Raw genomic sequence first — 13850 nt, forward strand, 5'->3', positions numbered from 1 at the left:
ATAATTGACCTATTTTTCCATGTGAATGGATATCATCAATCATTACCCAGAAGAATAAATAATGGAGCCCCTTGATGGTGTGAGAAAACTGTTTGGCATGGGTCTTTATTCATAAAGTTACTGATTCAGTCATATAAAGAAACGGCAACGCAGATCTGATTTCCATATGAATGCAATCGTTACTTAAGCTGAGCAGTCACACGGGGTGAATGTGCAAAAGTCTAGAGCATTAGACACCGAAGCATGTTCATTCTCTTAAATGAAAGAGATTATGGTACTCAAACTGTGCTTGGACTGAAATCTGTATTTGTCTGCAGAACATGGGGTCAACTTTAACAATAAGACCACCAAATGCATGTTCATTCAGTTAGGTGGATAAAGGGGAGAAACAGGACATGTAACTGAGACTCTGGTGAAGAACCGATGCCATTTTCTTTTCAAAACAACATACATGTGTGTGGGAGTTATTTTCAGAGAGCTTGGAATTTTTGTGTTTGTATAAATTCACTTCCTGCAAAGAAAAAAAAAAAAAAAGTGGGTCAGCGCATAAAACTTTGCATGCTATTCCCATGCGATGCCATACAGTACATTCTTTATAATCTGCGTGTTCACATAGAACTGCCCTGACCACTGCAAGTCTCGATTCTGCATCAAGGCTGACCTCCACTTAAAAAACAAACTAGAGCCAAACACACACACGTAGCAGCACATAATAATACACAAGCAAAGAAAAGAACCGACTGATTGTCATCAAAATCCAAACAGCAGCCAACAAAGAGGTGATTGTCGGCGCTCCTACCTCTGAACACATAGCCGCCGTTATGCAGCCGACTTTCGAACATCAAGTATCCTCAATGCTGAATGCTGCAAAAGTTTTGGGGTGGATTTTGTGTGCCTCTCCACTTAGCTTTCCAAAAGTTACAATTACAACCAACTGATGTAAACAGACCTGCCCTAAATTTCCATAAGACAATTTCCCCGTCTCTGCAGCAGCCAATTATGACGTTGTTGGGACAATTTTCAAATGAGATGCCCAGGCTAGGATTAAACTGATGACTAAAATATGGAAGAGGACTTTCAGTGAATTGCACAGTTCTCGCTGTGACTGCCAAAAAGAGAAAAAAATGAGCAGAGCCTAAGGAAAACCAGAGTTGAGCAATGAACTTAAATGTCCAGAGGCAACATCTACTAGGATGCACTTGACATGGTGGAGAGAATGTATATGCAGAGGCAGTTATGTTGTAGTTTGGCTATCGAATGCAGAACAGAGAGAGAAATATAAAGGAAGAAAAGAAAAAAGGAAAATCAAGAGTAAAGGTGAATCCTTCATATTTGGATAAACACATACATTCACATATATAATCAACTCAATGTCGCTGTTCTACATCCCAGCCTTCTCCTGTGAAAGTTTAAACTCAAAGTGAGAGTGGCTGAGGTGAGAGTGTTAAGAAGAGGGAGAGTAAAAGGGAACAGATCAAGGTTTTGGTGGGCTTGGGTAACGGAGGAAGGGGCAGGGATGAGGGTGTACTTACGTTGCAGTTTGAGGACTGGTTTAGATTGGGTGCAGATCCGTCAGCCCACTCTGCAGTGTCAGTACTGCTGGACTGTCTGCTGCGCTCATACTCCTTCAGCTACGTGGAGAAGAAGAGGTCAGAGAGGCAGAGGAACAGGGCGGGACCACCCACTCTCACCCAGCATGCTATGTCTCACTATATACTAGACTGGAAAACATCAGCAGTGTGCATTCACAAGGATAAAATGGCTACTATAGGTTGTGAACTGACGGCTGAGGTCGGTGACCATGAGGGAAATTAGCAAGGTCACTGATTTTTAAACAGGTCTCTGCATCCTTTCACCATTTTTTTTTCTTTTTCAGATTCTATGATTGGTTTGACAGAATGTCAATCATAAGACGGGTGAAATCCTCCAATTTAAAATCAATATCCTGGAAGAAAATAAAAAGACATGTAAAAGGAAAATTAACATCTGCCTTTGGGAGAGCAATTCAGTCTTCTAACTCTGATGGCCCGGCATGCTACCCAGGAGAAAAGCATCATAAATTGAAACTGACAGAAAGGGAGGAGATGAAGAAAAAAAAGAGACGACAGAGAAGTCACAAACCAATCAACAGATATTGATTGAGAGTCAGATCAAAATGAAAGTGCATTGGGGAAAAAATGGATAGGACAGCCAAATGAATATCCACCATGTCCAACTAAAGAAAAAGACCACAATGCACCACAGAATCCCTCCAACAGATGGGGCTATTGAGTTACTATGACCGTCAACCTCGCAAGTATGAGCTGAACAACACACCCACACACTCCAAGAGCTCACACCCCAAAATCCCTGGACTCCTCAACCACCGGAGACACCATTAAGTCTGGAGTTGTGTGTGTGTGCTGTGTGTGTAAAGAGGACAATGCAGGTGCAAAAAAAATATATATATATATATCTAGGGAATATATATAGGGGAAAAGGGGGGGTTGGTTAGTAAGAGTAAGTTGTTTTAGAAAGCCAGAGCTGCTGAGGGAGTATGGAGAAAGGGAGGGTTTAAAGAAGATTACAGCCCATCAGTCGTTGGGGCATGAGGGTCGATGAGGGAGGGGATAAAGTGCAAGAGACAATGCGGGAGGTTCCTACCCGAGCCAAAGCTTCTTCTACGGTGATCATCTTCTCTTTCACCATCATCATCAGCTGGATCCGCTCCTCATCGCTCATGGTGATCTCACTGGCCACGTAGCCAATATCTTCTCCTGATTGTGGTAAAGAACAATGAGCAAAAAGGAAAACCCGAAGCAACAAATATTCGGTGAACCGTATGTGTACAATAGAGCAGCACAAACCTTTGGACGTCTGTCGTACGACGGGTTTGTGCTGAGATTTGCGGAAGTTCTGCCAAAAAGATTTGTTCTTCTTCTTACTGTCCCATTTACCTTAAGGAAGGAAATAAAAGACGAGGTTACACACAAGCAAGAAAACACGATGAGCATGAGAAATGCAATAAACCGGGTTATACACTGTTTCAGGAATACAAGAAAGAAACTGTTCGGTTCAGTGTTTCAGTGCTTTAAATAAGAAAACTAGGTCAGTCAAAACAACTCCGTTATTAAACACTAGTATGTACTCTACAATGGTTAATCCTGCAATGGCCTTTCATTAGAATTACTCTGTCAGATAAATGTCCGTGTCTTTTAAACCACAGCTTGAGTTTATATCAAAGGCAAACTTGACGATCCCACTATGACATCATCAGGATTTCACTTCTCAAATCTGACAAACCTTCTGCTGAGCACAGAAGGCAAAATATAATTGTTTTCATAAGAGCTCTATCCATGACTGGAATGTGTTTAACTCTAAAATTTTATATGTTTACTAAATTAATTAATGTAAAACTAAAATGCAATATTACACTTCATTCAAACTTCTGCTGCCTCATCGTCCAGACCTGAGAAGGTGTGAATAAAGACGTAAGTATGATGCTGGTTTTAGGTGTGAGGGATCCTGAGGTTGAACCCCACAGGGTACCCACTTATGCTTCCACCCTGCTTGATATTGGACGTGTAAAATGAGATTGGGGGTTTACATAAACAGGTATTTTGCCTCACCTACATAACCAAAATCTAAATCTAAAAATAAAGTGTTAAAAACAGCAAGGAGATTATGATTACCCTAAAAAAAACATCAAAAAGTGGTGACTGTCCCACAGATAGTGTCAAAAATAGGCAATTTAGCCCAAATACAACACAAACACTCTGCACTGTTACTGGAAGTCCAGCTGGGTTCAAGGTGGCATAATTGGATATTGACTTGAAATCTATTTACCTCCAGATCCATCTTCAGAGCTGGACTTGTGTAGAGACATTCTAAAAGAAAACAGAAAAATATCACTGTTAAAAAAATGAAAAATTTACAATGTCTCTTCTACTCTCAATGAAGCACATAAAAAGTACACTGATGCTCAGCGACAATTATAAATGTTCAGGGAGTGGGCCTGCATTTCTGCGTATCCGCCACTTGGGGTCAGTGATGGTACTTTAGTGATTTAGACCAGGCTCCTGAGGCTTGAGAGGGAGAGGGTGGAAAAGGGATGTGGGTAACAACACCCCTGCTGCAAAAACAAGTGGGTAAGATGAAGATGGCAGTAATACAGAAGTGTTTAGGAGCAGTACAGAAAGGAGGAAGGTCAACAAGACGAATGGAAGAACAAGCATTTAACAGCGGTGCGCAGACTGAAGAGGGAAAGTAAGGAACTGAGGAATAGAGAAACAGAAGGAGACAGAAGGGGTAGGAGGAGGAGGAGAAACCACAGGGCAGACTCAGCCTGTTTGTGTTTCCACTTCCCTCCACAGGATAGACAGTCACGAGGAAGAGAGATGGGAGACTGAAACTAAGGGCATACGAGAGAGATAGAAATGGAAAATGTGTGAGTAAAAACAAATACCCTAATGTGCGCATAAATCTGTCTCAAAAAAATGTAAAAGCCTCTGGTAAAACATGAACTGCGGTGTTCCGATGAAAAAGCCATGTATGAGCAACCTCTCGCCATTTTCTAGAAAGTTCAGCAGCATGTTGGATCTCAGCTGACTCCCTGGTTCTGCAGAAGATGACAAACCACATCAAGAACTCTATTTTTGTCTTAAAAGTTGTGGATGAAGCAAAAAGACTGAGTTTTCACGCAAAGTTTGCAAAATAGAGGCCCTGTGACAGCACTGTAAAGGTATGTTTAGATGTATAATAGTGTAGGAGTGATAATGAGTGGTGCTGGCTGCACACTGTAAGCTGTTCTTTCAGTTAAATGGAAATAAATCACAGGGGGAACAGAGTACCTTAAATTTATCCAGCTGATAACCTAAGAGACTTATTAAGCTAATCTCTCTTCTAAAGGCATAACTGTCTCGCTCTTTTACTGTCTCTTACCGGCCGGTTTTCACACACCCGTCTGTGAATTCAACCAACTGCGCACGTGCATACAGCTGCTGAGTCACACACAAAGACAGGTGGGTTGCCGCTGAAGCATCATGAAAGAGAGTGAGAGGATCAAAACAAGATGAACAGGTCACTTCTCCTCTCCAGTTGGTACACGGCTCTGTATGTGCACGCATGTGACCACGTACATTTGTTCAAATATGGTAGCCCTTGTCTAGGTGCAATGGGAAATCTTCGCACGGTTTAAAGCCCGGCTGCCATGGCAACATAATGAGATGCTAATTGAATGGATGCCTGTATGGTTTACTCCTCTGCTCCCCCTCCCAGACAGGCTAGGGCCAAAGCTAATGCTAAAAGAACTCCCTCAATAGAAGCTTTTCTGTAGCGGCATCGTCACCCCCCACCCCACCTTCATGCTCTATAAATTAACCTCCCATGCAGCGCACAGACACACGCACTCACGCGCACACATCCGCTCGCTAAAAGAGCCTGAATGTCTTCCAAGAGTGTGTTAACCCAGCATAGTGTGGCTAGGCAACTTAATTGGTTTAACCTTAAATCTTTGGCATGCCTTCCTATTTCAATTCTCCTCTCTGCAGTGAGAAGGGAACATGTAACTGCTAACAAAGGTACTGTATAACATACAGTATCTCTACTTTGGGTTGAACCTGTCCAGGACAAGCACAGGTTGCTTTTCATGATGAAAATTCAAGTTACCACGTGTTCGCTTATTTAAGCCCATATTCACTATGTGTGAATGCTTGGTTTGCGCTCTGAAAATGATATGTTTGTGAGCACTATTCCTAGCTGGGATGAACAGCATGAGTAATTTTCAAAATGATAAGCTGCAAGTACCATTTGTGTTACAGTACAGGGCTTCGAAACTACTGCAGATATGTAATATAGCTCATATCCTGTGTGACAGAGGTGCTGTCTAGAGCAGATGATGATAAACCAGCACATGGGAAGATTTGGACACAGCTGTGTGAGCTCATGTTTAATGGCATCTTACTGCCATTTTTTCGTACTGTGCTCAGGTGAAATTACGGGAATGCACGCGTGTTTGTGCACAGACACTGTGTTTTTTTGTGTGGTTACAAGGCTGGCCACCTGGAGCAAAGCGAGCCCCGGTGTTCTTGACGAAACAATGAGAGGTGACAGTATGACGGTAGCAGTGTCCACAGGAAGAACAGAGGGACGACCTCTTTAGGGAGTCGCAGAGGTCACCGCAAAAGGGAAGGCAGGAAAACAGAAAATTATGTACTTAGCTGAAAAAGCACGTGCATTTCAACTACGAGCGCACTTTCCTGTCGTTCAACTTGCCGTCTACCTTTTCAACTCAAGGCTACAATACTCACCCGCACAAGGTAAATGTGCTGACGAGGTGCTTTAGTTTTCCAACGTGGTGCTGTTGTTCTGAAACCGATTCTTCACATGGCACAGCTTACAAATCCATCTGATTATTGGGTAAGCTGGGCTTTCCAGCAGCACAGATGCCTCTAAGCGCACTACCATTTTCAAACCCAGTTGGAGGCGGCAATTTCTGCACGTGCGTTTTCATCAAAATCCATTTACCTCTTTTTTTTTTTAACCTCACTGATAAGCAAGGTGCCCATTCTGCACAGCAATATCCACCAACCAATCAGCTTCCAAAAACAGGATGTTGCAAACTTGAACCTTTCAGCCTTCTGGGAGCTCTCTGTCAACACCACTTGTAAACCCAGCACAATCAGAGCTGTGCCCACGTCTTGCCAACAAAGTGACATAGAAAGAGGGAAAAAAAAGGGTGACTCCAGCCCCTGGATGAAGACTGGGAAATCTTATCTGCCTGCTATTGTCCTGCAGAAAGGCGACAGTGGGGTACCCGTGCTTGTGCGCATGAACGTGCAAGCGTGCCTTTTGTGCGGCTGTAAGGAATCGGGTCCCAGGAATGCACGGGGCATGCCTATCGGTCTGCCTGCACATGATAAATCACTCTACCTGAAATCCATTCACCATGGTGGAAAGTGGACAATGGACAACTTAATAGAGAAGAGAACTGGGGTGAGTGGGAGCAGACAGGCTGCCAGTGAATGATAGATTAAAACAAAGAGGGTACAAGTGTGATGTGGGAAGTTTTGTATTTTAAGAATAAAAACTTAGAGAATGGTAGGTTTACAAGTTATGTTATACACATATATATAAATATATTTATTGGTGATGGTAAGGGAAAGAGAAACCATGCAAAGCATGAGAGAGAGAAAGAAACCAGACTGACAGTAAGAAAATGCATAATATAGTACAGTTAGGGGCTCTTTTAGGGTCTCTTTCAAACAGTAGAGAGACGTCATTTTGGCATCTGGATCCCATCATCTTCTGCATTTGTCTGTGCAACATATAAAGCCATGGGAATAGAGATCATGTCTGCGGTATGCACTTCGCTGGTCATCACGTGAAGGTGGCAGCTCCACCGGGGCTGATTACTTTCCTAAAATTTGGGGGTTTTCTTTACCACTACCAATGACCAACACTGCCCAAAGAGCTTATTTTGTAACGAGGTCTTTACTAGACGAGTCATCATGAGGAAACAAATATATTCTTAACATTCTGTCTTATTTATTAAGCATACGTGGCCATAAAGCGACCGTGTGTGTGCGATCAGGGCATTTAGCCAACCTCAGCCAACTTGGATCGCTTTAAATCTGCATAGCATTGTATAACAGTGACCTCATGGTGGGCTACGACCTAGAAATTTTATGCAAGCAAAATACAGTGGTATTCAAAAAAGAACATACTTTTGTGTAACAGGATCCAGTAAAAAGGAACCCCACCCATGCCCAGTTCCATCCTGCTCTTTCGTTCATGCTCTTTTGCTCTAATCTTTTGGCCATCACCCTCTCCGTCTCCCCCCCTCTACATCGCAGAACACAAAGGCAGGAAGGAAGTATAGACGGCCTGGAGAATAGAGAATGGCTGCTGGTCCAAGCGAGTCAGCCAGAGGAAGCAGTCACTGGGTTTCCTTTAACTGCAGCAGCAATGTGAGCAGAGAAGCATGGAAGACTAACTACATCTTTTTCGAGACGTCCATTAGTGCAGATTGCTCCTTAACTTTAAACTCTCTTGAAAATGACCTAAATAGTCAGTGGGTAATGTTTTTATTACCATCATTAGAGAAAATATACACACGTAAACTAGCATCTTCTGCTTCTTTTTAAAAAAAAAAACAAAGTTCCACATAATAGATCTACCAAACACATTAGCTATGTCTGGAGCGGTGTGTATTTCTATCCATATTTAGCCGTGGACATGAAGAAAGTGTGATTTTGTGTGCAGGCATGCACAGGTTGATATGAGCCAGACACAGGCTGCAAATTGTTTGGAAATGCAGCAGACAGACATCTCAATCCAAGCATATTTCATAGATGTGCACTTGCTACAGTCACATTTTATCAGGGACAAAAATGGAAACTTACTTTCTGTCCGTTTCAGGAGTGGACACCTCGCTGCTGAAGCCTAAAGATTCCTGGAGAGAGAGACAAGGGATGGAGGCACGTGTCAGACTTTTGGTAACAATGACATCTGACGGTATTTCACAAGTGCTACTCTTATGCAGGTGCACATAATGACTTTGCCTACCTGGATCTCATTACGGAGCTGCAGAGAGGTGCTGCTTGGGTCTTGTTTCTCCTGAAAAATTAGAGGGGGAGGAGTGAGAAGGTCAAGCATCACAATCCAAGAGGCAAAGGCGCAAATCACAACACTGGGAAAGTGAAACAGTTCTTTAAGGAAAGCTAAAGACTAAAGGATAAAAAAATACAGCAACAGTGGAGTAAATGATTGACAGTGCACTCATGCATGTACAGACGTTTTGTTTTTTTAAAATTATTGTCAGAGTCAGACATACTTGAAAAGGCGTCAAAACAAACACAAGCACGTGTGTGTACACTAATAACTGCTGCTAGGCAAGTCATGACTTGCTTCAGGCGCTCAAGTCTGTGTGAAGCGTTCTGAAATGTAACTCAGCACCTGCAAAACTGGCTCCGTGCATCTGATTTTGTAATGACAATTACATCAGTAAGCTCCCTTCACTCAAGACAAACACCTGCTAGTTTGCCTCTCTTACATTAGAATACAACATGCCATATTTGACTAACTGCACAGGCAGACATGCAAAACAGACATCCAGACCTGGCTGAGCTTTGCTCGTAAATTTAACGGTGGCTTTCACTACAACTGTACGAAAACAATATAAATCGCATTTATTTTTAAACTCTCTTTATACACAACATGTTGCCAAGTTTTTCCAGCTTTTAAACTCGCTGTCAGTGTGTTTGCACTACTTGGCTGGAGCTAATGAATGTGTCTGAAGCAGGTGCATTTATAACAAATCCAAATACAGATGTGTCTTGAATAATGTGCTGAATAAAGACAGACACTGAGGCCGATACCATCACAGCGAGTCTGCAACAAGATTTTAACTTGCAGCGTGTGAGTATTAATAGCCAATTAGACTCCTTGAGGGAATGGCTGACTACATAGTTCTGGCAGCGCTCTTGTGTCCTTTTGAACTGTCAAGCAGGAGATAACATGACTCCCTATACTCAGACTTGCCCAGTGCTACCACTGTTTTTAAACTTCAGGCCATTAACCAGCACAGAAACCGACACAGTCAACAACTTGCTTAAGGCTGGTGAGCATATTTTTCCAAAGGCTCTCAGGCTTGAAGACCCAACATTTGAGGTTAACATCAGGACAACGCTCTTATTTGCTGAAGGTCATACCCCTACTCATTGCACAATTATTATTATGTGACTTCACTCTTAATTTGTTGTCATCCCTTCTATCATGTGAGTAAGCAAGACTGGAAAAGACCCCATTAGTTGCCTTAATTTGCAACATATGTAAGAGAATGTCAATTATAACATTGTTAAAACTGCTAATGAAGCACTAATAAATATTCAGAGTATGCAGGGCTTGGGTTTGGGGTCTTCAACCAGATGGGTCATCGAATTACAAAAAAGGTAAAGACCCTCGTGAAGACCCCTTTGGTTTGGGTCACTGTCAGCAACATTTATGAGATTTATCAGATCCACCTAAGAACAGAAACCAAAATCTAAGGCAAGTTCCCACTTCCACTTTCTTTCTGTCTGACCTTTATTATTTAGCAGTTCATGAAGAATTACAGGAAACAAGTCCCGATGTAAATGCTGATATTACATTTTTATTTTTGGTTATTTTGTCTGTCCTATTATATTGAAATTGTCCAGGATTTCTTAACACATCTAAAATTAAATCCTGTTCCTTGTCTTTCTACAGAACTCTAAGCTTTCCGTTTCACTGGCTCTCTCGCTGCAGGATAACCAACATGATATAGGGGATGGTTGAGGGTTGCTTGCACTGTCTTGAGTTCTACAATCAGTAAAAAATTCTTTATTATAAGCCCATTAACAAAAGACAAATGTAATCTAGAATTTCCCCGAAATGGAGAGCGGGAAAGGAAATTGGCATCATCATCCTGCATCTCCACACCCAGGTATTAAGCTGTAGGACAGCAGTCACGGGAAGCATAATACAGACAGTTTCCTACAGTTTAGAGAGTCACGCTTCCTAATCTGGACGACCTGCAGTTTAACCTTTTTATATTCATGGTTTCAGGGAGTGCAATCCTTCCACGCTGTTGCCCCATGAACATGAGTAAGGCATGAGCAAGTTTATTAGTCAGGAGTGACATAACTACCTTTAAGCGTTCTTTGTAACTTTGGAAAAACCATAAGTTGCAAGTCAAATGAGCAGAGGACCTGAAGTGCTAAAGTGGCTTAAAGCCTCTAAATTAGCCCAAGTCCCACAATAACCACACACAACTGAGAGGTGGCTGTAAGGATTTTAGCAAGACAGTCATTAAACAATTATTTTTGCTCAACACAAGTCCTACTGGCCATTTGTGTATTCGTCTGTTACTTCAATCAACGACACAGAGACATGTGACTGGAAGCTTCTTCGTGAAGTAAATCAAGTCATGTCGGAAGAGACTTTAATTTGTACATCCCAGGGAATATGGGGATTCCCATAAGTCAAAGAGCAGGTACATATCTAAAGTCGTGGAAACTTGTTTCTACAGTCACCAAGCTGCACGTAAGGAAAATCTCGGAAAGGACTGTTTGTCTTTTTTCTTACAAAGGCAGAGATTACGAGAGACAAAGACACAACACATTCATCCCTTAAGCAAGCACCGCTTTGGCAGCTCTATTTAAACAACTGCATTGTGCAGAATATTGTGGACCTACGTTAAGAGGGAGGGGCGCTGTGAATGAGGAGTATACTCACATGCAAACACACAGTACACAAATGCTTTCAAAAAGGTAGTGGTTGACTGGTTTTGCTATCAGATCCTCTTTGCGGCTTCTCCGGACAGCAGCTACAGGACAGATATCAGTTTCACCGGTGGGTAACTGCAAGCACCATGCCAGCTCGTTGTAAAAATGATTTTAATGTACAGTGTCTCTGTACTGCTTGGATAAACACAAAAATACAGCCGGACACAGACACTGGCATCGCCACAGACATAAACCCAGTTCAAGGAACATCTACACACATTCACACATCTCGCCCCCACTTTCACACACACTAAAAGACCTAAAAGACACAATGTGGCTCTCTGTTCCTCCTACTCATCCTCAGCTTCCCTTTATTTCCTGTCTGAGTGCCATCTCTGACATGGAAAGAGAGTGAAAAGCTGAAAAGATGAGTGAAAAACAAACAAAACCTACATGTTGTTCGCTCTCCACTAGAGATCTGTGGGATTAATCTGTCACAGAGCAGGATGTGATGAGACAAACAGTAAATAGTTCCAAAAGTAAACACACAGTTAAACGACGAATAAGTTGCTGACACGGTTACTTGAAAGAGAATATCAAGGCAATCTGTGTTTGAGGCAGTGCCTACGAGCGTGTGTGTGTATAAAGCATAGATCCCACAATGCATCCCCCCCCAGAGGGGGCAGGCTATCCTTTACATGAACTTTGCAGAATAATCTTAAGATGCTGCCCTACTTACCTAAAAGTGGCATGTAAGCGTGTGAACGTGCATGCGTTTTTCCCCTTAGATGTCCAAAGACGTTGCTTGTGCATGGTTCGCTTTGTGTGTATGTGCGTGCAAGTGTGATGGAAGAACGATTGGTTAAGCATGACTGAATTAAGTTAAAATGAAAAGGAGAGAGAAGGGAGAGCTCTGACTAATGAGGATCACGATGTCTGAGCACAAGGAAACTGGCATCGGAAACGACTAAATCCTAACACACATGCGCTACTGAAAAGTGACTGTACTTCCAGAAACCACAATGCTTTCCATCATTAACCTGGAAACTACAACAAAGTTTAGCTTTGCAACAGGAGATCCAGACATTTTTTTAATTAAAGGGAAAGCTTCAAAATACAGATGAGTGCTAAACACATATTCCATCCACTGCAAAAGCCTATTGAAGTCACTTTTCCTTCACCAAAATTACTCTCAACCTCAGATGGAAAAAAAGGTGTATGTGTAGCAAAAAGACCAGGTGGCGTAGTGGAGGTAGGCCAGCTGGCATGGCCGGGTGAACCTGGGTGGGCAACTGTAAGTAGCCCTGTAGAAAGCTATGTAGTGGAACAGGTAACTACTGCAATCCTTGAAAAAGACGTTAGAGGTGGAACTAGTACAGCACAGTGCAAGCCTGCGGGACTGGCTGTTCTGGAAAATCCACACACACACACACACACACACACACACACACACACACACACACACACACTTGTGTTTTCTGAAATTCAACCACGCCACGCCAACCAAGCTGCCGCTTGCCTAAATGTTTTTACGAGAAAAACATTAGCACACCAACATCTCCATCCTCTTCCTTTCAAGGACGTCTGGGAGAGTGTGTGTACGTGCTCGCCGCACAGCGCTGCATTCTTTTATAGCGCGTGGAGCATTCCTCAGCTTTGAGAATCCTCCTCAGCTTTGGTATTTCAAAACAAATACCAAAGTTATTACAACCGATGTCCCATTAGTGACAAATAAATCACAAAATACATTTAAATATACCACTTGCTTTCCACAAGGGTTATGCCAATAATAAAAAAACACAGCGGCACGAACGTCCTTTGAAAGCAATCTTACAGCAACAAAGTCTCTGCTGTTTGAGCGTGTTTGACTTTGCTATGTTTCTAGGCAAAAATCTGAGAGTAGAAAGGATAAATAAGCAGCAGAGTTCACAACACAGTTTCTCTTTCCTCTACACTGTAGTTTTAACCCAGCTGAACTGACGCACTTTGATGGTTTAACTTCATGTGGGCATTAACCGCACGGTTCCTCGTCTCACGGTAAAACAAAACACAAGTCCGTGCCTGAGTCTTGACCCACAGCTGTCGGGCAATTCAGGTATAAAACAAATAAAACGCCTTCCTTGAGTTAGCAGGTTACGATGAACAGATTTATGATTGATAGGATGCTTTGTTTGTGCACTTATCTAAAATTATCCTCAAAGATATTACCACACACAGCAGTGCAATGTCTCATTATGGTTAACAGCAAGTGTTAAAATGTTTGCCCGACAACCACAAACACCAAAATGAGCTCTCTTGATTTATATTTAGCGTACTTCATTTGTACTATTGTGCTATGGTTAGAAAGTGATGTCAAAATAGAGTTTGATATTTCTCTCCCTTGGCCAGACAAGATTAGTCATCCAACAACCAGTCCCTGCACGTTTAAGGGATCCCTCCTCTGGTGTTTTATGTCTGTGTTTTGGCATGGTTTTTTTCCTTCCCTTCGAATTAAACTAAACTTGCACTGGCATAACTGTAGCGTGACTTTGTGGCTGAACATGGGGATAGCTTGAATAACTTTTTCAACCGCCTTGATGTTGAAGAAACAAAAGACGAAAAAAGACAAAAGTTAACTAAATGTATTTA

At 42.2% G+C, this 13850-nt stretch overlaps 1 protein-coding gene across 4 annotated transcripts in view; it reads right to left on the reverse strand.

The window, feature by feature from the left end:
- sash1a (SAM and SH3 domain containing 1a) overlaps positions 1 to 13850 on the reverse strand; it is a 159766-nt gene that overhangs the window by 23822 nt on the left and 122094 nt on the right. For 3 of the 4 annotated variants that reach the window (XM_039598737.1, XM_039598739.1, XM_031727634.2), the window contains exons 3-8: positions 8545 to 8595; positions 8382 to 8431; positions 3826 to 3866; positions 2847 to 2936; positions 2644 to 2756; positions 1533 to 1631 (exon numbers count right to left, since the gene is read on the reverse strand). In XM_039598737.1, coding sequence (XP_039454671.1) covers positions 1533 to 1631; positions 2644 to 2756; positions 2847 to 2936; positions 3826 to 3866; positions 8382 to 8431; positions 8545 to 8595 — 444 coding nt within the window. The remainder of the gene's footprint in view (positions 1 to 1532; positions 1632 to 2643; positions 2757 to 2846; positions 2937 to 3825; positions 3867 to 8381; positions 8432 to 8544; positions 8596 to 13850) is intronic. The other variant, XM_039598738.1, reaches the window with a different exon arrangement.

Source organism: Oreochromis aureus, linkage group 15 (assembly GCF_013358895.1).
Source record: "Oreochromis aureus strain Israel breed Guangdong linkage group 15, ZZ_aureus, whole genome shotgun sequence".
In the NCBI taxonomy this organism is placed as follows: domain Eukaryota; kingdom Metazoa; phylum Chordata; class Actinopteri; order Cichliformes; family Cichlidae; genus Oreochromis; species Oreochromis aureus.